We start from the raw sequence: 24,185 nt of genomic DNA on the forward strand, positions 1-24,185 counted from the left end.
TTTTGTTGTGTTTCCCTTTCTTTCAACTTTTGCCCAATTTATATGTTTTTAAAACAAAATTATTTAGAAAAGAAAACAATGTTTACTCACATAGCAGACAGTGGTATTCATTATGGGAGTTCACAGAGTACAGCATATTTAAAAATATATGTAAATGAGCAGCAAAGAGAATTTCCAGAGTTTAGTACTTTTAAAATAAGTGGTGCACACTTCCCAAAGTTCCAACTGGTAGCATTCAATACATAGATCCTTCTGTGACATAGCATTTAACTGTGCTTTATTTTTGATCAACTTTTAGTTTTCCTGGATACATGTAATAGTCAAGTTTATCTCTCTTCATCTGGGACCTAAATGTTTCACAAAAAGATTTTCTCTGAGAAGTAACTTCCATAGAGCTTATTCATTATTTATGTCCATGCAAACTGTTCATTTTATAGTGTTGGACCTTAGAATGTGACTGTGAGCAAATCTGGGAGGTTATGCTCAACTCGGATACCTTCTGGACTAACATCCTTGAACAGTAGTAAACAGAATTTCAGTTTGAGACTCTTTAAATGATGCGGGTCATAGTAAACATGTGAGTGTTTAAATCAGACTCTAACTCTTTTTGATGTTCTAAAATACTATTGTTGCCTAGTTCACCATTTTGTACAATTTTTAAGTCAGTAAACAAAAAATTTTATAAATGTGTCAAATAAATATGCATAGAGGTTAAAAAAACTAATAGAAAATAATAAGAAAGGAAAAAGAAAATGTAGCAAAGGACTTTGTATTTAAAATATTTACATTAAAAATAATAATAAAATAAATAAAATATTTACATTAAATGTCAAGGACTTGCATTCTGTCCACAACATATCTTTGAGACGATTGATTAGGGGTGCCTTGGTGGTTTAGTCAGTTAAGCGTCTGCCTTCAGCTTAGGTCATGATCCCAGGGTCCTGGGATCGAGCCCTGCCTGGGGCTCTATACTCAACGGGGTACTTCTCTCTTGCTTGTGATCTCTCTCTCAAATAACTAAATAAAATCTTAAAAAAAAAAAAAAAAAGATGACTTTTTCTGGGGCACTTGAGTGGCTCAGTCAGTTGAGCATCTTTTTTTTTTTAAAGATTTTATTTATTTATTTGACAGAGAGAGACACAGCGAGAGAAGGAACACAAACAGGGGGAATAGGAGAGGGAGAAGCCGGCTTCCCTCTGAGCAGGGAGCCGGATGCGGGGCTCAATCCCAGGACACTGGGATCATGACCTGAGCCGAAGGCAGCTGCTTAACGACTGAGCCACCCAGGTGCCCCGAGCATCTGGCTCTTGATTTCAGTTCAGGTCATGGTTTCAGGGTCCTGGGATCAAGCTGAGGGTGAGCTCTGTTTTCAGCGGGGAATCTGCTTGATTTTCTCTCCCTCTGCCCCTCCCCCCTCATACGTGCATGTGCTCTCTCTCTAATAAATAAATAAATCTTTAAAAACAAATAAGTAAAAAAATTAAAGATTACTTTTTCATAAAATACAGACCATATTTTTGCTTAGATTATTGTTTTAAATGGAAAAAGGGGGTAAAAATTGACATTATAAATCTAATACTAATTTTTCAAAAAGCAAAGTCATCATCAGAGAGTTGATATTTCTGATCAAGAACCTAGTGTCCAATTTTCATTAAAATGAGCACCAAAACAATATTTAAGACTGCAAATTATTTTTGTCAGTCCCAAAGAGAGCAGGTCACTGGATCAAATTTTTCCCAAAATGTGTGTTTCTCAGGATAGAAATTCCACTGTATATCCCAATTACAAGGAAAACTTTCCTATCATCGAATGAATGAGAATCCATGGGCTGACCGGAGTCAAATTGCTTCTTTACTGTAGGATTTCTGAGAGACTCTTACATGTTATTGTGCAGTGTGGATTTCCAAAAAGAAATGTTTCCTAAACATTCTTGACCACTCAACTTCCTTTTGCGTGTAGCATCTCATGGGTGACTTCTGTGCACACACTGGTAAATACTGCTCTGTCAGAGCTGTGAACTTACTTCCAGTTGTTCTGGTCAGACAACAGTTCTCATCTTTAGCAACAATATTTCCTTTTCAGCAAGGAGAGATTTCACCTTGAGAAATAGCAGAAATAGGGGGGAAGAAAACTAGACAGTTGTGCTGAAGTGTATTACACGGCTTCAAGAACTACAAGTTGTGAACTTGGCATATTCCATTTATTTAGTAAGTAGAAAATGAAATTTGAGACTTTTCGTATGAATATGTGTCATTTAAATGAGGTGTTATAAGCTTAAAATCTAACTGCTCTCAACAGACATGAGAGCGATCACAGAATTTCATAAAAGTTTGGCATGAATCCTTTAGCGATATTCCCGGTTCTTGCCTGAAATCTGCAGCTGAATAGGAGATGAACCATTCCTTCAAGGTGTTAAGGTGCTGGCAGCCTGAGGCAAGTGAGCCTTTAAGAAAGGGTCAGAGTTTTGAAAGTGCTTGGGGATCATGCGCCATGATTGTTGGGAGAAAGGAAGCAATCACTGCTAAAAAGGCCGAAAGAAGGAAATCAGGCAGTCTCTACATGCCTCAACAACCACCCGCCCTCTCTCCAACACTCTCATAAGCCTCTCTATCTTGCCATACTACTATGCCAAGTATGCCAACATACTATACTAAGTATGCCAACATATTACTTCATTAGGCGGGGTGTTAAGGCACAAAGAGACTCAACTCAATTGGATGGTCATTGTTTGGGGACAATGTACTCTGCCCAAATCAAGACATTTAGTCCTGGCAGAAGGCAAGGATCAATAAACATCATCCCTACCCTCAAAGAACAGTTAGACTCCCAGCTTATGATTTTACACCAAAATGAATTCCCCAAATATGCACTAGATTATACATTATCAAAAGAGATGGAAGAGTTCACCTCTGGCTGGAAGACTCAGAAAAGACTCCACATTGGAGGGGACAAAGAGTGGGCTTCTTATTCTGTTATGAATAATTGACTACTGTACATAGTTTCCTTTTCTGTAATCTCTCACCACTCGACTGGAAGCCCTGCTGATGGCATGAACCAAGTGCTTCCATCTTTGTATCCTCCACTGCTGCCAGCATCATAGATATCAATAGATGGCCAATCATGTTTGATGAATCAAATTAAACTGAATATTGAATATCACTAGAATAGAGTACCTTTGGCTTTGGATATATTCTTTTTCTTTTTTAATGTGCAACTCAAATTTATTAAGAAAAATTACTGGCAGCATGTGCTAAACTGCCCATAACCCATAGCCTTTCCCTTAACCGGCCTTTCCCATAACTGCTACCATCTGAAGCATCTCAGAAATTCCTTACTCTAAAGCATACTTTCTTCCACCTTAAATGTCATTCCTCCTGAACTCATGCAGCTCTCTGAAACATCACAGAGAGTTTGGATGTGGTTCTTGGATCAGGGGTGACATCAAACCCCATTCCCCCTCTTCAAAGGACACCAATATCTGAAGACACTTGTAGAAGGTTTGGGCAACAGCCCTACCATTGAGGCTGTCCTTACCTACAACTTTGTCCATAATCAGGACTTCATGAAAGGTAAAAATTCAGGTACCCCTCGTCCATTCATTCTCCATTAGGTCATAGAACATCTGCTTCCCATCCAAATTCACCTAGCATGAAATCTTTACCAAGATGGTATCAGTCTCCAAAACTAAAACAGGAAGAGGTAAGCTGAGTGGGGAAGAGAGTATTATCTAAGGGAATCTTAGAATTTAAATGTGTAGCCTTGAAATTAAAGGTGCAGTAAATATAGGCTTATAGTAATTTGCTTATGATGTAATAAACTAGAATTATGGGTGTGGCAATAAAGAGAGGCAATATAACACTGTATATTTAAGGAGCAGCCATCAGCAAAGGAATACATCAAATTGCCATCTTGTTTTCTGTTGATAGCTTCTGGAATGGTTATTATTCCACAGGAATGCAAAACAGGAGTCAACACTATTGAAGCTTTCCATTTCTTGATTGCCCTTCTTTCCTGCATGACCTCGCAATTTGTCACAATGAGTACACAACAGCTAGTTAAGGGAGTAAGCGAGGTTTATTAGAATATGTGTAATAATAAAACTTGCCCCTGTCTATTAAGACTAAGACAGGAAAATGTAATTAACAAAGAAATCCAATGTGTTGTGTGGTAGAGTTACTTGCTTTTTTTTGCCAAATCAAGTCAGAGAGCTAAAGATTGTTAATTGAAATATTAAATAAAATAACATTTTACAAAGGGAAAAAATACGGTAATTAAGAGCATCCACTACTGAAATTTTCTCAAGACAATTGTGATACTGTATGGATTTCCTACGGCTGCTGCAACAAATGACAAAAAAGTGTGTGGCTTAAAACAATAGATATCTATTCCCTCACAGTTCTGGAGCCCAGAAGTCCAAAATCAAGTTGTTAACAGGGTCCAATTTCCTCTGAAGGCTCCAGGAAAGATTCAGTTCCTTGCCTCCTCCAGCTGCTGGTGGCTCCAGACATTCCTTGGTTTCTGACTGGATCATTCCAATTTCTGCCACTCTCCATCTACTCTTGCTCTTGGGTGTTGTCAACCCAGTCTTATGGCTTTAAATACCACCTAGATATAAACTTCAGTGATGACTCCCAAATTTCTATCTCTAGACCAGACCTCTCCAATAAAATCCAGACCAATATAGGTGACCTCTTAGTTGACATCTCCACTCAGATTTGTAACAAGCAGCACATGGTATTCATGTTCCAAATCAAGCACCTACTCTTTTTCTTCATCTCTGTGAATGGCAATTTCAGACCAAAAGCCTGATGTCATTCCTGACTCTTTTCTTCTCACTTATAGTTGATCAGCAAGTCCTGCCAACTCTACCTTCAATTTTTATTTAGAATTTGGCCAGTTTTTGCCATACCCCCACACTCTGCTCATCTATACCAAACCATCTCTCATCAGTTACCTGGATTATCACAGTGCCTGTGGTTATAGTCATCTGATATTATAGTGGCTTTGGTAGCAGATCTCTGCCTTTTCTCTTGCCCCTCTCCTCCCTTCGGTCTATTCGTAGTACCGAAAATGGGGTGAGTGTTAAGAACCCAGTGCTATGTGTGTCTCCTTTGCTCTCACATGACTACCACACTCAGAAAACTTCTGGCCTGCACACTTCTGGTCACCAAATGGGTGGGTGTTCTCCCACACCAAGCAATTCTCTGTGACATCTGCTGGGTGTCCTATAGTTTATCTCAATTCTGAAACTGCCTACCTGGAGATAGTATTAGACTTCACACGATAAGGGCTCAGTCCCATGAGACTGCTCTGCCACTTTAGGTACCAATAGCTAGTAGGTCCCCAGGTTACCCACAACTGCTACCTAATTCACTTGCAAGTCAGAGGTTTCCATGACCTCCTCTTCCTTGGATTCGATTATTTGCTAGAGCAGCTCACAGAACTCAGGGAAATACATACTTATATTTGTCAGTTTATTAAAGGATACAGGTGAACAACCAGATGAAGATATACACAGGGCAAGGCTTAAGAGGGTACCAAGCACAGGAGCCTCTGTTCCCATGGAGTTGGGATATATCACCCTCCTGGTATGTGGATATTTTCACCAACCTGGAAGCTCTCTGAACCCCATCCTTCAGGCCATTTATGGATGCTTCATTACATAAGCATGATTGATGCACCCATTGACCATTGGCAGTTGGTTCCACCTCTAGCTTCTCTCCCCATCTTGGAGGTCAGAGGGTGGAACTGAGAGTTCCCAATCCTCTAATCATATGGTTGGTTCTCTGGTCTGGGCAACCAGCCCCCCTTCCTTAGGTGGGACTCCCAAATCACCTCATCAACATGACAAAAGACAACTTTGTTGCTCTTATCACTTAGGAAATTCCAAGGCCTTTAGGAGCTCTGCACCAAAAGAGGATGAAGACCAATATATATTTCTTATTAGAGATCACAGTGTCACATAGGGTGATCCTCTTGAAATACGTCATTTCTCTACTGTACTCAAAACCCTCCAGTGACTTTCCATCTGACTCAGAATAAAATCCAGGGTCTTATTATGGCCTATAAGACCCTCTGTGATATGCTCTAATCCACCCCCATCACCGCCCTAAACTCATCTTCTACCAGTCCAGACCAGGCTCACCCACCTTCATTCTCACTACTCCTCAAAATTAAAACCAGGCAGCTCCCACCTTAGAACGTGTTGTTCCCTCGGACTAGAATGCTCTTCTCTCAATATCTTCAGGGCAGTTTCCTCACTCCCTGCAGGTTCTTACTTCAAAGTTGCTCTCTTCATGAGATCTTTCCTGGCCTCCTACCCTAACATGTCAGCTCCCTTCTTCCTGTTCATGATCAGCTCCCCTTTTAGCATGTAAAGCCAAAAGTCAGATTTCTGTCTATTTTGTTTACTATTGTATCCCCAGAACCAAGTACAGTGTCTGGCTCATAGGAGGCTGGCATTTTGTAAATAAATAGCTAAATGAGCAAATGATTTAGTAAATGAATGAATGAGTTCTTCAGTAGAGTCATAGACATGGCATACACAATCAGTTAAAGTAGAACAAAAAAATAAACCTAAATATATGTAAGGATATAATGTTATTACATTTCCAAAAGGTATTATTGTAAATGTGTTATTAGAACATTACTTTGGGTTTACCTTAGGTATCTTTGCAAACAGCCCAGCAGTCAGTCTTAGCCTTGACTTAGCCTTAGTCTAAGCCTTGACTGCTTTTTACCTATAACAATCATGTTTTTGACCCAACAGTAGGTGGGTTTGTGAATATGACCAAATTCTCTTGGAAGTCTAGATGGAATTATGTGACACAAAACCACAAGTTCTCACTTGCACCCTCTGTGTCCACCACTAACCTTTATTAAAGGCAACCTGTTACCTGTGCAGTCTGGTTTCCATCTATGTCTACGTGGTCACAAAACAAAACTGCCTGTCTTGGCCTGACCTTGTTGGTACAGGATCTACCCAACAGAGAGAAACGCACCTGTGGTGATGGAACTGTGTTACCTGATTCTGTATTGAGATTTCAAGTGAGTTTTTCTTTGCCTACCTTAAGCCACTGTACCATAAATTTAGGATCTTGTTGGAAGAGAATTTTACATGCATAGATATGATTTCCATTAAAATTGTCCATTTTAAATTTCAAAGCCCTTGAGGTAAAAAAAAAAAAAGATTCATATCTTAGCTCAGGCTGCTATAACAATCTCACAGACCTGGTGGCTTAAACAATAGACACTATTTCTCACAGTTCTGGAGGCTAAGAAATCTCAGTCAAGGCATTGGCACAGCTAATGTCTGGTGAGGACTTCTTTCCTGTCTTGGAGACAGCTGTCTTCTCTTCTATCTTCACATGGAGGGGTGAAAGACAGAGAGGCATTTACCTTAGCAGAAAAGGGCAAGGCAGGTGCGGCAAAGGGAGGAACAAAAGAAGGAACCAGGTAGGAATTCCCCCTCTTGAAACCATGGCACCCATGTGTACAAATGACTGAGGCCAGAAGTTGGCTACATGGAGAGCCCCAAAGATTTGAAATGTCTCATTGACAAGCCCACACCTACAAATGGAAAAAAAAAAAAATCATGCATGCGTCGCTCTACTCCTATCAAAGATTCTGCAATTCAGTGTTGTTGAATCTGAAGTTAGGAGGAGGAGGAGAGAGGAAGTGGCTAATGCTTATAAGCCTGCTCCTTTAGGAGGAACTGGAATGGCTCCCATCAATAATTGTCCTGTCTCTATCAGATTTCACTTTCCTGGAACTTCCTCAGTTCTCTCTATGCCTCACTTCACAGGCAGGTTCTTGGTATTAAGCAGCAACCCTTCCTAAGGCAAAAAGGAGAGTGTGGTGGGGTGTTGAGCTAATGACAACATTTATAATGCTTATTTGATGCCAGAAAGAAAGAAAATTGCCCCAAAATGACAAAACAAAGTTCACCTACACACTACATACACATATAATAAAAACACTTATCATTCTCTTAAACTCAGGAACATTCAGCTTTATGTAAAAAATAACTATATACCAAAGGAACAATTTTGAGGTGAGCAGGCAGTTCTATAACAAATGTTAATTCCTCTTTATCCATGTGTAATAATACTAACTTATTTCTGGGGCATGATTGAGTTTTCAGGGCACCATCCGTGCATTATAACATTTCCTTTACAGAGAAATCCTCTAAAGTAAGCAAATAAGCATTATAAACCCACACTTAGAGATGAAGGACATCAGAAATAATTTGATAAAATGAATACATATATATATAAATCAATTATATATAGTTCTCTATATGATAATCATGTGAGCTAATTCCCTATAATAAATATTATATTTAATATATAAATATATAAAATAATAATGTATAGTATAATATAACATGTATTTAAAAAATCTATGTATAGATTGGAGAATTAAACACCTGAGTTTGTCACAAATAAGGCATGGGGACTTTGAATAAGGTAGGCAAAGTGTGTGTGTCTCAGTTCACTTATTCATGCCTAAAAACAGAAATACTACCTCCTACATGGAATGTTAAAAGGCTTAAATGAAATATTACCAAAGAGCTATTTCATAGTAACTTTCTTCCCAATATTTAAAATTCCTTCTCAAAGAGGAACTAGGTGGACCAAGGTCCAAAGTTCAGAATTTCTGATTCCCATTCTGGTGTGTATTTCTTCTTACCAGCCTGCTTATGCAGATGAGTGGTGCTTACATTTGAGCCAATGACTGATTATTTCCTAAATAGTTGTAGGCTGAACATCCTAAGTGACTTTGATCTCAGTAAGGATGGTGATTCTGAACAAGATACATTCTCTCTTCTTAAGGGTTCTCACCGTGTGCATGAGGAGATAAACAGATTTTTAAAAAACGCTAATAATTATTGTGAAGGCCCTAACACCAAAGAGTTTCTGAACTTAAGTCTGGGCTATTCTAATTGTGGATCAGCTTGACATCTATCTTCTTCTATTATCTGAGCTTATCACCTCACTGTGGAGCATCCACTTAATAGTTGTGAGAGAAACTAAGAGTACCCCCAAAGAACCTACTTACCACTGTCTGAGAAAAAAGCAAACAAAAAAACAATGTCACATAAAAGCAAAATTTTTCCTAACATGGATTTCAGAATAAGTGTCCAGTAGGAATCTGTAGGTAAAGGTTAACATGGTCTCATACCATGGTCACACAGTGTTCAACTCTGGTCTCTCAGAGAACAGAGGAATGATCTCTGCATGAGTATCTCATATCATCAGTCCAAAAGCCAGAGACATTTCCAAAGGAAGCCAAAGTAGTTCTGTACAAACCTTCTCAGCTTTTGCAACCTGACATTGCAATTGATTATTTAATAGAGAAAGTCAGTTGAGCAGGAAATTGCAAAATAATAATAATTTTATAATTAATAAAAATTATAGATGTGTATTGGTTTACTATTCTTTCAAAATAGGATCAAAGTCATTTCTTTGATTAGAGTTTGCCAATTAGAGTTCTTTTTCTAAGAATACACATAAATCATACAGGTGCCTGTGACTTTTATTTGGGATTTTCAGTTTTAGATTTTTTTTAAGTGTAGAGAGAACTTGAAGCACTTGCAAATCAATCTGGCATAGCCAAGTTTGGAAAAAAAAAAACAAAAAACAACAACCTACATCTGACCTTTGGTAAGGAGTCCCTCAATGGTGAGAGCTAGTTACAAGTATTCAGCATTTTACAGGCTCCAGTTAATGTTTTATTCAGGGGAAATGAGGAGTATTGGTCAATCAAGGAATAAGTTAAGTGGAGGTCAGTTAAGAGCACCTCTACTGTGTGTCTTGCATCTATTGATAATCCCAGGACAACTCTTAAAAAACATTAAGAATGTAAGTTTAATGATACTCCAATTACCTCTATTAACATCACCATGGCAAGCAAAGTCAGAGCTGAATTCTCCAATGAAGCTTTAAGCACTGCTATTTTGTATTGCCACTTGTTTGGAGATGCCCCTGTTTGAGATATCAAAGTTTTAGTGCATGTTCTCTCTTAGGGGAGCAGCACATTTCTCTGGAGATAGGATGCAGGATTGCTCTGGGGCCAGACCAAACAGTTTCTCAAAACAAAACAAACAAAAGTTCTTTGAATCTGCCTGTGCACTTTGGAAGGTACTGGAATATGACCCCAGAATTCTGAACCAGAAGAAAAGAAGAAATGTTTTCATTTTGAAAAATTTAAGTGTATATATGCCTCATTTTGACCCCACTCAGCTCTCTGGCTGATTTCTCTGGAGTTGGAAAGGTGTGCTTTTGAATCGAAAGAGCTTCATTCTGAGGAAGGAGGGTCTTGCCAGATACAATTCAAATTATGTATAGGTCAACCACACTGTGATTCATGTCCAAACTGTAGAAAATCACCCTCCGCCATGTTGTCAGTTATACTTGACATGGTACTTAATATTCGGAATACATTGGCCATCTGAGAGGTAAAATACAGTCCAACTTTGGATTTGAAATCTTGGGCATACATATGAAGACCTGTTTATGTGCAGGTAACATGTGCTGACAAATTTTAACACTGGGTTTGGGATCTGTTCTGACCACCACCACATTTATTTTTGGGGGGCCTTTTGTGTGAATCATTGATATTTTTCTTTTAAAAAAATACACAGGAATGATGTGACTAATGCTTCTCATGCATCTCTTTTACTTCTGCAGGAGGGATTTTTGAAACTGTGGAAAATGAACCTGTTAATGTTGAAGAATTAGCATTCAAGTTCGCAGTCACCAGCATTAACAGAAATCGAACCCTGATGCCTAACACCACATTAACCTATGACATCCAGAGAATTAACCTTTTTGACAGTTTTGAAGCCTCGCGGAGAGGTAACTATTTTCACATTTTTAAAAGCTTTTTTGGGTGTTGTGTCTGCTCTACAAGTCACCCTTTCTGCTACCTGTCCTTTTTCAGAGCGGACATCTTTGTGTAAATGGGTTGCAGGAAATCTAGGTCCTCGATGTCACTGTCCAGTGCAATCTGAACTATACTAATGGATGTTGCCTAGCTATGTTTTCTGGGCCATTCTGATTAGCTCACCCTTCAGTGCCCTCTACTCTATGATTAACTGGTTCAGCTGTGAATGGAAAATGTCAAGCTTGATCTGTTTTTCCTTCCTGAGGCTGAGATACCACCATGAAATTGTACAGTGCAGTCAAATAAAACTTTGTGGAAGGTCATATCCACCGAGCATGTGGAAATGCCCACAACACACATAACTCACATCCTGAATTTTAACAGGTTGTAAACTACTGGGTTTACCTAGCATCTTCTCAACTTTTTTTTTTTTAAACTCCTTTCCACAAAATCCTAGAAATCTAAAAATTAAACCAATGTAACAAATCTCTGCATATTTTTTTCCTTATTCTTTTTTTCTTCTGAGTAGAAGACAAGGTCCTATAAAATAATCTAATTTATATTAGGCTAGGCTGCAAGGTTTCTGTCATGGAAAGATTCCATTGGGATTGTGGGGCTTGCTTAGACATCCCCAAACACTTCCAAGACAACGCTGACGCACAATCACGTTCAGTACACTTGAAACCTGGCCTCTAACCAGGGAGGTATTGAGACTCCACGCAGGTGTTTATATGTGGAAACCAAGGCTGCCCCACACCCTCGAGTGGGGGGGGGGCTCTTTCCCTCATAGAGGAATGTTGTCCACAAATAAATGGAATGCAATGAACACCATGTTTATGTCGATTGCCAAGTAACTAATACTGGTGTTTCCACATAGAATTAACTCAGGATCTATCTCTGTCTCTGTCTCTCTGTATCTCTCTTTCTCTGTCTGTCTGTCTCTGTCCTGTCTCTCTCTCTGTCACACACACAAACATTGCTGAGCAAATACCTTAGAAAGGCAAACACATTTAACAACGATACTTCAACCCACATAAAATTGAAAGCTTTTTTGTGATCTCAAGTATCTGCCGCACTTGTAAATTAAACACCCCCAAAGCTTCTTAAAACTGGTAATTTGCTGGCAAACAGAACTCAAAAAATTGATTTTCTGTCAAGTCATATTAACATCCCGAGCTAAATATTAGCAGGTATCTCAATCCATTGCCCATGTTAGAGTAAACAACAGTTCATATACTCTCATGCTCTCATTTTGTCTTACCAGTGAAAACATATCCAGAAAATAAGCTTCTGAAGACAATGGCAATTTATGCTAACAGCACTTAATGCAGAAAATTGTATGTCTTCATATCTCAGGTGGTAATTCGGTACCAAAGAGCACAGTATCAGAAAGTTTCCATTGTGAATGCCTGTCAACATTTGCAGTTACATAGATATTTGCAATATGGCTTTCAAAACCTTATTTATTATTTTTTCTCTCTAAATCAAGTCAGATAATTTTGACAAATTATATATATATAATTTTTCTACTTATAAATTTTGATATTATTTAATTCAAATATTTAATCATCTCTTGGCAGTTCCAAATTCCTTTAAATTAATATTAAAATATAAATTTGAAATGCTTTTAAACTTATATATAATGCCAGCATAAATTTATATCAGCATGAAATGAGTAGACACTATTTTACATGGTTGCAGAGGATAATCAGTCCCATCTTTCTGGAAGAGAATTTGCTTAATATGTATCAAGTAACTAAAAAGTATCATACCATTTAATTATAGCTGAGAATCTACTCTAAGAAAGTAATGTAAAATTCAGAGAAAAACATAAGAACTAAGATAAGTAATATAGTATTAATTATAATAACAAAAATTAGGAGCAGCTTAAATGTTCAATAGCATCAGAAATAGTTAAATAACTAATGACATATCCATGGGAAGGGCTATTCTATAGACATGAAAAATATACTTTTGAAGACTTTGAGGGGACTTGGGGAAAAGGTGTACTTTTATTGTTATATTCAGTGTTAAATGAAGAAAGCAATGTATCAAATACAGATATCAAATGTATCTGTATAATGATTTAATTTTTTATATATTGGAATGCCAAAATAGGAATAGGTATTTTCCCAAGATGATGGAATTACAAAGCCTTTTTTTCCTTCCTTACCTTTAAAATATTCTAAATTCTCTCAATGAATGTATAAAATCTAATAATGAGAAAAATAAATAAATTTTATGAATTCATTTTTAAGTACATATTGACTTGATTTTCTTAGGCTGCATGTTGGCTAATGTTGAGGTAGGGAGAGGCCTGACCTTGAGCTGGGCCCCTGGGCTCTGGTTGAAAGCCCGTGGCCCTGAACTCACTCCATTGTCTATGGTATTAGTGGGTTGGATCAAATGGCTTCTAAGATCCCGTTAAGCTGTGCTATGCTATTATTCTATAATTAATTAGGTATCAATGTCACTTGATATTCTTTAGCGGTTTTTCGATAGCCTGGAATTCATTTCTGAGTTTTGGGAAGATGGTACTTTGCAGCCTCCCAGAGAATCTTCTGAATTCTTGGACCATGTTAATACCCTCACTGACACCCAGCCTTAGGACAGAACTTCATTCACATGAAATTCACTTGGCAAATGTCTTGTAGAACAGCTCTGAGCACCCCTGGGTTATGCCACGCCAAGCAAGGGATGTAGACCCCATCTGATTAAAAGTAATGGTGTGACACCAGCCACTCATTTTTGATTGCACAGAACTGGCCCTGTGATGTGTTACTAATCAGTCCCACATTCAAGTCTCTCAAACATTTTACTATCTCAAGGATACTGGAAGTTGGATTAAGCATATTTTCTCAACGTACAGATGCAGAGTAGAGGAAAATTTCTAATAGTGAAAATAAAAAGAGGGATCAAGGGAAAGATGAAATTCACAGCTCTCTCTTTCTCTGCCCCTTTCCCTGCCTTCCCTTTCTACCCCTCCTTGTCTGTGTCCACCAGCCTGTGACCAGCTGGCTCTTGGTGTGGCTGCTCTCTTTGGCCCTTCCCACAGTTCCTCTGTCAGTGCCGTGCAGTCCATTTGCAATGCTCTCGAAGTTCCGCATATACAGACCCGCTGGAAACACCCTTCGGTGGACAACAAAGACTTGTTTTACATCAACCTGTACCCAGATTATGCAGCTATCAGCAGGGCGGTCCTGGATCTGGTCCTTTACTACAACTGGAAAACGGTGACGGTGGTTTACGAAGACAGCACAGGTATGGGACTCGCGTGAGACCTCACCTGGCCATGTCAGGTCTGAACAAAGGGAATCTGAGTGTTCTAGAGGCATTGACTCATCAGGTGGCGTGCATAAAAATGCTCTTTTATGGGCGCCTGGGTGGCTCAGATGGTTAAGCGTCTGCCTTCGGTTCAGGTCATGATCTCAGGGTGCTGGGATCGAGTCCCGCATCGGGCTCCCTGCTCCGCGGGGAAGACTGCTTCTCCCTCTGCCTCTCTCTCTGTCTCTCATGAATAAATAAATAAAATCTTAAAAAAATTAAAAAAAATAAAAATGCTCTTTTATATGAAGCTGATGGAGTATTCTAATTTAGGAATTCCATGTGTCACCATGTCCGATTCCTTTGGATCCTTTCTGATGATCCTTCCATCATCATACTTAGGGGGATTTGTTTTTTGTTTTGTTTTGTTTATTTTGAAGTTTTAATGATATTACACATAGGGCTGGGATGAGAGATTATTAATAGAATTTTATTATTTTATTTTTGATGACTACATTTTTATTTTTTTATTATATTCAGTTAGCCAGCATATAGTTCATCATTAGTTTTTGATGTAGTGTTCAACAAATATCACCTTATTGATATACGTTGTAATCCAATCAGAATATTAAAGATGTGATTACATTTCTCCAACTCTATTAAGACTGTGACAATGACTCCATTCCTTAAATAATGCAAAGAAAGTTGGAAAAATGACCATGAAGTATGCTTCCAACTTGATAAGTAGCTATGTAAATGTTATGTTAGACAAGTTTCTAAAGTAGGTTAACAAAGAGGAATCTAGTTAGAGGTTATAGCAATAAAACTGACCATTTCATAGGAAAGGGACTAAGAACCCCTGATAACCAACCCTTAATAAAGTTTGCATTGTTCCACTGCTTATTTTAGGATGCAGAACAGAACTGTGATGCTTAGAGCCTCCATCTCACTAGACACTTTCTCTCACCTGCCCCCATTTCAAGTTTCTTTTGCAGGCACCTTTCCTCTCTGTCTTCTGGTCACATTTTGAAGTTTGTTGTAACTCAGGCTCCTTTTTATACAGTTAAGTCCCCAGGCTGGTGACTCTCCTTTGTCAAGTCCTTCTAATTTGAAGCTGTTCACCATCTTGCCCTTTTCAACTCCATTAACCCTGGCACTTCATTATCCCCTTCCCTACACTTCCTATACCTCACATCAGCTAGGATGAGGAGTCCACCATTCCTTCCTTACACACCCCCAACTTCATCTGACTCTTACTGAAGTATGGTTGACACACAATGTTACATTAGCTTCAGATGATTCAACAAGTTTATATTCTATGCTATTTTCCCCACAAATAGAGTTACCATCTGTCACCATACAATGCTATTAAAATGTCCTTGACTATATTTCTTATGTTGTACCTTTTATTCCTGTGACTTATTCATTCCATAACTGGAAGCCTGACCTCACTCTCCCCTTCACCTATTTTGCCCATCTCCGGCGCATCTCCGGCCCATCTCCCCTCTGGCAACCATCAGTTTGTTCTCGTATTTATGGGTCTGTCTGCTCATCTGTTCATTTGCTTTGCTTCTTAGATTCCACATATAAGTGAAATCATATAGTATTTGTCTGTTTCTGTCTGACTTATTTCACTTAGCATAATACCCTCTAGGTCCATTCAAGTTGTCACAAATCTCATTCTTTTCATGGCTGTGTAATATCCCATTACATATATACCATATCTTCTTAATCCATTCATCTATCAGTGGACACTTGGGTTGTTTCCATATCTTAGCTATTATAAATAATGCTGCAATAAACATAAGGGTACATATATCTTTTTGAATTAGTGTTTTCATTTTCTTTGGATAAATACTCAGTAGTGGAATTACTGGATCATATGGTATTTCTATTTTTAATTTTCTGAGGCATCTCCATGCTGTTTTCTATAGTAGCTGCACCAGTTAAGATTCCTACCAACAGTGCATGAGGGTTCCTTCTCTTCCACATCTTCACCAACACTTATTGTTTTTTGTCTTTTTGATACTAGTCATTCTGAATGGTATAAGGTGATATCTCACTGTGGTTTTGATTTGCATTTCCCTGATGATGAGTGATGTTGAGCATCTTTTCATGTATCTGTTTGCCATCTGTATGTCTTCTTTGGAAAACGGTCTATTTAGGTCTTGTGCCATTTTTAATTGGATTAAAATTTGGTGTTGAGTTGCATAGGTTCTTCATATATTTTGGATATTGACCCTTTATCAGATATTTTAATTGCAAATGTTCTTTTCCACTCAGTAGGTTGCCTTTTGGTTTTGGTGATGGTTTCCTTCACTGTGCAGAAGCTTTTTATTTTGGTGTAATCCCAATAGTTTATTTTTGTTTTTGTGTCTCTTACCTGACGAGATGTATCCATAAATATGTCCGACTCTCCTTTTCTGAAGCTGGCCCCTTACTATGCATGATCCTCCACACAACCCCTGAGACAGTGAGCTCTCTCATTCCACACGATCACACTCAAATATCACTTCTTCCTTAAAGTCCTCTGAGACCACCATAGGGTTCAGTAGCACTTTGCAAATATAAGTATTATATTACATGTTTCAATTACCTGTTTGCACATCTAGGAGACTAGGAATTCCTAAACATTGGACTTCTATCTTATTTATTTTTATAATCTGCCACCTAACACAATTATGGCATATAGGGAAGTACTTAGTAATAATACTTAGGAATAATATTATTTATTTTATGCATATATTTCCTCCAAGAATTAAAATTAGCTCATTTCTTGAGCTACACATTTGGTAATAAGGTTAAGAAAATTACCAGTGAAAATTAATAAAGCAAAGCACTTAACAATGTTTTTAATAGTATTTCATTTTTCATTTTCATTTTTTCATTTTTGGTCCTTTTTACCAAGCACTAGTACTTTCTACTTCTTAGGGGATGAATAGTAAGCCTCCTTTATTTTGCACTAAACTCTGGTTCCATTTTAAACTGTCAGATAAAAATGACTGTTCTATTTGGAAATATGCATTTATGTATTTTCTTATATCTCATCTCATTTTAGAAAAAAGTGAAGGTAGGTGATTGTATATATAACTTATAAATGTTATATTCAAAACAGTCCTACAGGGAAGAATAAGCCACAGGCAGTCATATTCTTAAAGCTTCACCTGCTTGCTGGGAAGAAAAAAACATACTATCAAATGAATTCCACAAGCATATTTAAAAGGCCTTGAGATGGAATATTATAATGTGTAGGGGTGGCAAAGTTTTCCCTTCCTCCCTTCTAGGATCTTTGGCTGGTCAAGCAATTAAGTTGATGTGAGACAAATTAACAGGAGTAAAGCAAACAAAGTTTAATAAGATGTATACCACCTGTAAGCATGGGAGAAACCCAAGAAAACTAACTCTCTGAAATGGCCAAAGCCATCACCTTAAATACCATCTTCTGCTAAAGACAAAAGATGCTGGGGGTGGGAAGTCAGTTATGAGAAGTTATCAGGAAAAGCACAGTGAGCAAGGATAAGGTTGTTATGCATATTTAAGTCCCTGCCTTCTCCATTGAGAAGAATTTCTAGAGATTGAGTCCTCCCCCCTCTTCCTGGTACAGTGAGGGAGACACCCTTACAAATGAAGACTTCCCTTGCACATGTAAATGTCTCTTATAAAAGGGTAACGTCTACTCAGATTTCAGAGCTTCATCTGTGTCTGTTGTTTCTTAAAAATAAACATCTCATGATAATCCCATGCCAAAGAGACACATTCTGGACTGGCAAATTCTGCTCCCCTTCAATTATGAATGTAAGTGTAATCAGATCTTCCATGTTGCTTACCTTTGTAAAGAGAGAATTGCATGAGCTAATAAAGTCATACTATTTCTTATTATGTAGTACCCTCGATAGTACAAATTCTTCTCACTATTTCTACATCTCCAGCAAAGCAGGGCCATCTAAAGGGAAAACAAATTAATGAATGATATTAAAACTTTTAGATTTAACTTAAGAGCTCAACTAAAGGTGTGAGCATAACTGTTATAGATTTCAAATTGAATTTAGACAAAATATAATTTGTAAAAGGATAACACAAAAGTTGATGTCCTAACCAACCTTCTGATTTCAGGTGAGCACTCATAAGTGATGAGGATTTTGCACAGAAGGAAACTCAAATTATCATTTCTATCATTTTTTTTTTTTTACAAGAAACTGAAATCTGCTTTTCATCCCTATTAAGTTCACCCAAGCCTTGTTGCTCAATAAATACTTGCTAAAGTTGAAAATCCCAAATGAGTTTGTATGTTGCCCATTAAGTTAGAAATGATTCATGTTAAAATGATTTTGCCCACAAAGAAATTAAAAATGTAAATGAATAATCAATTGAGCCATTAAATTGGAACCCAGAGAGTAAACACGTCAACTGAGATCAATAAAGGTAGATATCTTTTGCCTTTGAGTGGGTTTAATACCACTTGACTCAGGGTTTTGGTTGCAGTAATTATCAAGCCATAAAAAGGAGAAAACTTGGGGCGCCTGGGTGGCTCAGTCGTTAAGCGTCTGCCTACGGCTCAGGTCATGATCCCAGGGTCCTGGGATCGAGCCCCACATCGGGCTCCCTGCTCCACGGGAAGCCTGCTTCTCCCTCTCCCACTCCGCCAGCTTGTGTTCCCTCTCTCGCTGTGTCTCTCTCTGTCAAAAAATAAATAAAAATCTTTTTAAAAAAAGGAGAAAACATAGTAAACCTGAAGGAAAAGAAAGGACTTAGGTGTGCTCAGCACCTGCTCTCACACCAGAATTAAGTACCTATTAAAGAACACTTTATTGGGATTTGTTTAGGAGTTTGTTAAATAGCCTGAAGCTAGCACAGATGTCTGGGGGGCCAGATGGTCCGTGACTCCCATTGAAGTCAAGGGGAGCACTGTGCTTGTCTCTAAGGACAAAATTCAATTCACTAAATACTAGCAGGCAGAATTCTGGAAGTGAAAATGTAGAAAGACCCTAGAGAACTGTTGGGGGAGTGAATTTTTGTTTCACTTCATCTCTCTCTTTCTCTCTCTCTCTGTTGCCTGGATGTTCTTCCCATTAGTCACCTACTTCTCTCTGATTCCCACTTTCAGAGGTGACCCTAGGCAATGAGAAATTGCTGCTCATTGGTCATCCCCTTTGCTTCATTAGACCCCTGGTGGAAGCCTGGCTTCTATCCCTTCACACACATCAGAAAGAACTGAGAAGCTGAACACCAAATGCAGTGTGGAGGATAGTCAGCAGTTTCTGCTTTTTTAAGGCCAATCTCAGTGAAATGTAGCCACAATTAGTTCTGTAGAACAGGGACCAGCAAACTTTTTTCTCTAAAGGACCAAATAGTACATAGCTCAAGCTTTGTGGGTCATAAGGTCACGGCAATTTCACTCTGCCAAGGTAGCAAGAAAAGAGCCATAGGCAACATGCAAATGAACAAGTATGGTGTGTTCCAACAAATCTTTATTTATAACAAACAAACAAGGAGGCCAGTGTGGTGGGATCAGCGTGAGAGGGGAAGGGTAGCGGGAAAGTAGGTCAGAGAAATGCACCATATAGATCATGGAGGATTTTATAGACCACAAGGAGGGCTTCTGCTTTTCATGAAATGGGAAAGCCATTGGACAGTTTACAGCAGAGGAGTGACATGATCAGATTTACATCATAAAAAGATCATTCTGGCTCTATATGGATAATACAATACAGGCAGGCAAGGGTAAAAATAGGTAGCTTCTAGAGAAATCAAGGCAACTGAGGAAGGTAAGTAATAGAGGAGTAAGAAATTGTCAGTTTCTAGAAATCTTTCAAATGTTGAGCTAGCATAATGCCCTGAAGAAGTAGATGCTGGCTGAGAGAGAAACAGAGGAGTCAAGGGTGAATCTAAACTTCTTAGCCTGAGCCGATGGAAGGAGTTAACATCACCTAAGGTGGGGAAGGTTATAGATGGAACTACTTTGGAGGAATAAGGATGATACCAGAAGTTTGTTCAGTCATAAACACGGTAAGTTTGAATTTGTAATATCTACCACATTCAAATGAAGGTGATGAATAGGCAGCTAATATATAAGTCTGGAGTTCAAAATGTGGTGTGAGCTGGAGATACAAATTTGAGAGTCCTCAGTATATAGATGGGACTAAATAAGGCCATCAAGGAAATGAGTTCCAGCCAGATGCCTCTAGCCCTGAGTTCACAACACATAGTCCTCAAGAGATTTTTTTTTTCATCCATGGTTGCCTTAAGTCATTTTTCTCAACACATCAGAGCCATGAGATTTCTAAAATGCAGCCTACAATAAAGAGCTATTAACTATCACTTGAAACATTATCTCAAAGCTTTACAATGAGGATTAATTTGAAATAAGATGAACATACATAAAAATGTTAGTGATTGGAAAACAATAAATTCAAGGAGAAAACACAATAGAAATGACAGCCACAAATACCACAATAACTAAATTCTTTTTTTTCTTTTTTAAAGATTTTATTTATTTATTTGAGACAGAGAGAATGAGAGAGAGAGAGCACATGAGAGGGGGGAGGGTCAGAGGCAGAAGCAGGCTCCCTGCCGAGCAGGGAGCCCAATGCGGGACTCGATCCCGGGACTCCAGGATCATGACCTGAGCCGAAGGCAGTGGCTTAACCAACTGAGCCACCCAGGCGCACGGAACTTTTTTTTTTAATAAAGATTTTATTTATTTATTTATTTATTTATTTATTTATTTATTTATTTATTTGGAGAGAGAGAGAGAGAGAAACAGCATGAGAGGGGATAGGGTCAGAGGGAGAAGCAGGCTCCCCGCCGAGCCGGGAGCCCGATGCGGGACTCCATCCCGGGACTCCACGATCATGACCTGAGCCGAAGGCAGTCGCTCAACCAACTGAGCCACCCAGGCACCCGCAATAACTAAATTCTTGAGTTCTTATGTGGCACATGCTCTTTTAAAAAATTTGCATAATTAACTCATTTAATATGTTCAACCACTCTATGAATAAGTGCAATAACTGCTCTTATGGCTGTATGGCTGTATTTAAATAGTGACTCGGATTTGTTATGTTTATTACTTTCCTCCATCTTCTATAGAAAGCAGAAAGAATATATTGTCCAGAACCAAGAATCTTGACAGAGGCCTGATATTTGGCCTTGAAGAAAATTAACAGTTTGGTATAAATAACCAAGCCAAAATGAAAGATATTCAGTAGGCAATCAGTGCCAAATAAAACAATAAGTAAATCTTTTCCCTTTCAGCAATCGAAACTCGCCCCACTGTGTTATGATGACCATTTGTGCTAGCCAAAACACTTCTGCTACAAGCCCTCCTACAATCGCACCTGAAATAGCTGGGAGATAGAAGTCCTTGGCACTCAGAACCAACAAGATAATAAATTGCAGTTCTTTTTTTTTTCTGTCCTCACTCTTTCCTACCCTTCCTTTTCACCCACTCCAATCCTCTGCCCAGAACCCTATTCAAATTTTCGGAATTCTGTTTGGAACCCAATCTTTAGTGCACAGAGGTATATTATTTTTTAGCTACCGTTGATATCAGCAAGAATTCAAGACTAAAATACTCAGGTTGAGCTAACTGCAGCACAGTTCATCTCAAATATTTTGAGTAGATTCTTCTTTGAGGTCCTTTGATCAAGGGACACAGTTTTTCTTTTGGGAAGTCTCTAGCTTTTTTTTTTTTTTTTTTTGATGCACTTTTGAAAAATCGTATGTATGAAGATCTGCACTTAAAAGTGCTATATTTCCCCCAGGTAATTCACTCACTTACCCGTTTCCATTTCTTAGTTCTGATTTTTCCTTACCTCTGGAGGGTACATAGATCCTCTTAAGAATCCTATTAGATTTGGGTATATTAATATACCAACAAGTCTGTGAAATGCCATTTCACATGTTTCTAAGTACAAATGAAGAGGAAATTAACACTTAAAATGTATGATCTTATCTGTGGGTCCCACTGGTTTACTGCATTCATCTTTATGGCATCAACCCCACTGATGTGGTTTAATGAACAGGGAATTGGATTAAGACTCCAGAAAACATAGGTACTTTGCTTTTGAACTAATACTCATTAAATGTAACTAAGCTGTCCAGAAATGAACTGGACTGCAGTGTGAGGTGGAAAATTTCTCAAATAGAGAGGCGTTCAGCAGCAGCTGTGTGGAGGGGACTCATGCATGAAGTAAAGGTTTGCCCTTAAGGTCCCTCCCAGTTCCTGGCATCTGTGACTTATTTTTAGTGCTGATCTAAACAATTAACCTCACTGTGTCTCACTTTCCTTACTGTAAAATAATACTGACACCTTTTCACCTCGAAGGTATATTCTGAGGTTTATTAAGATATTTATAAGGCATGTAGCATCCTTCATACAAGGGGTAATGTAAATAGCAAAGTTTATTATTACTTAAGTAGAAGGAATGGGAAATTTTAAACCCTCACTGGAAATAGCGGCTTCTTTTTTTTCCTCCTCCATATGCTCCACCTGTTCTCAGAGTCACTCCCTGTGCATGCAAATCAGCATTTTTCTGTGTCATGTCTGAGTGCACAGAGTGGATAGGTGGCCAAAACTAGTGTTTAGAATTGGCCGTTTGGACATTTTTGAAAGTTATCCCACATGCAGAGCCCAACTCAAACTCAGGTGAAATAAACAGGCTCCTTGCTCTGAAGTGCTTTTAAAACCAAAGATGTGGTTTCCAACTGCATTCCTGGGGGTGGGAGTGGAGGAAGGAGGCTCTTATGGTGTTGTTTTCTATCTCCATGTTTACTCTTTTTATTTAGCAAGAGGTGAACTTAGAAAAAAGATGCCAGAAAAGTACAATGAACTCCTGTATGCCTTTCATCTAGGTTCATCATGTAATCCTTTGGCTACATTTGTTTTAATGCTCTGTGATTCTCTCAATATAAAACAATTACAGCAACAATAAACAATAATAGTAATAAGTAATAGTGTTGTAATAGTAAGTGGCAGACATCATGACCTTTTCACCCCTAAATGCATTAGTATGTATTTCCTAAGAACTAGGGTTATAACCACACTACAATTAGGAAATACAGGAAACTTAACACTAATACAGTACTATTATATACAAATAGGATAATAGTTCTTAAAGAATGCTCTGCAGAGATGACAGAGTCTAGGGGAGCTGGTCTTTGCTGGCCAGAAGGGCTCATTGCAGGTTGTTCTAAACAACTGAGGCTTTCCCAGTGACCAGAGGACACCATGATTTCCCCTCCAGAACATGGCTTTGCCCCAGGCACAGAGCCCCCTGTGCTGCCCTTGGCCAGTGGTGTTGTGGGCCCTTCAGCTTTATTCACCTGGATGAAAGGGACTCAGAGCCAACTTACCCAACTCCCCACCCTCATAGAAGTCACTTGTGCCCCGGCGCACCTCACACCCTCCCCTCACAGGAAAAGGCTGATGGAGGTCGCTGGGTCTACACTGATCCATCTCTCTCAATCTCTCTCTCTCTCTCTCTCTCTCGATAGATAGATGATAGATAGATAGATAGATAGATAGATAGATAGATAGATAGATAGCTGATAGATAGACACACACCATATTACAGTTTCTCTGATTGACACAATAATGCCCTTACAGGATTTTTTTGAATCCAAGATCACTCACTGCATTTAGTTGTCATCTCATTTTACTCTCCTTTGGTCTCCTTTGGTTCAGCCTTCCTTTGCCTTTCATGACCTCGACATTTTTGAAGAGTCCAGGTCAGCTTTATTGCAGAATGTCCCTCAGTTGGGTTTGGTTGTCTCCTTAACTGCATTTTATTTTTCAAGTCCCTCCACCATGGTGGGCTAGAAAGACTACCACCATCACCAGATTTGCATGCACCCTAACCCTCCTCTGCAGCTGGAGTCCCATCCTGGGAGCACTGGGTCACTCCTCAAGGCTAGCTTCCAAACACAGCCCGACCATTAGCTTTCAATTTCCTTTCCCTTTGTTTAGCAAATAAATTTTAACTATTCTTTACAACAAACTGCAATTGATGGATTGCTGCAAAATGCAAATAAAAGGG

At 38.6% G+C, this 24,185-nt stretch overlaps 1 protein-coding gene across 1 annotated transcript in view; it reads left to right on the forward strand.

Annotated features, from left to right (window-relative positions):
* Positions 1 to 24,185, forward strand: part of GRIK1 (glutamate ionotropic receptor kainate type subunit 1) — a 378,577-nt gene that overhangs the window by 222,854 nt on the left and 131,538 nt on the right. The window contains 2 exon segments of the mRNA XM_044913681.1: positions 10,692 to 10,859; positions 13,891 to 14,148. Coding sequence (XP_044769616.1) covers positions 10,692 to 10,859; positions 13,891 to 14,148 — 426 coding nt within the window.

Source organism: Neomonachus schauinslandi, chromosome 1 (genome assembly GCF_002201575.2).
Source record: "Neomonachus schauinslandi chromosome 1, ASM220157v2, whole genome shotgun sequence".
Classification (NCBI taxonomy): domain Eukaryota; kingdom Metazoa; phylum Chordata; class Mammalia; order Carnivora; family Phocidae; genus Neomonachus; species Neomonachus schauinslandi.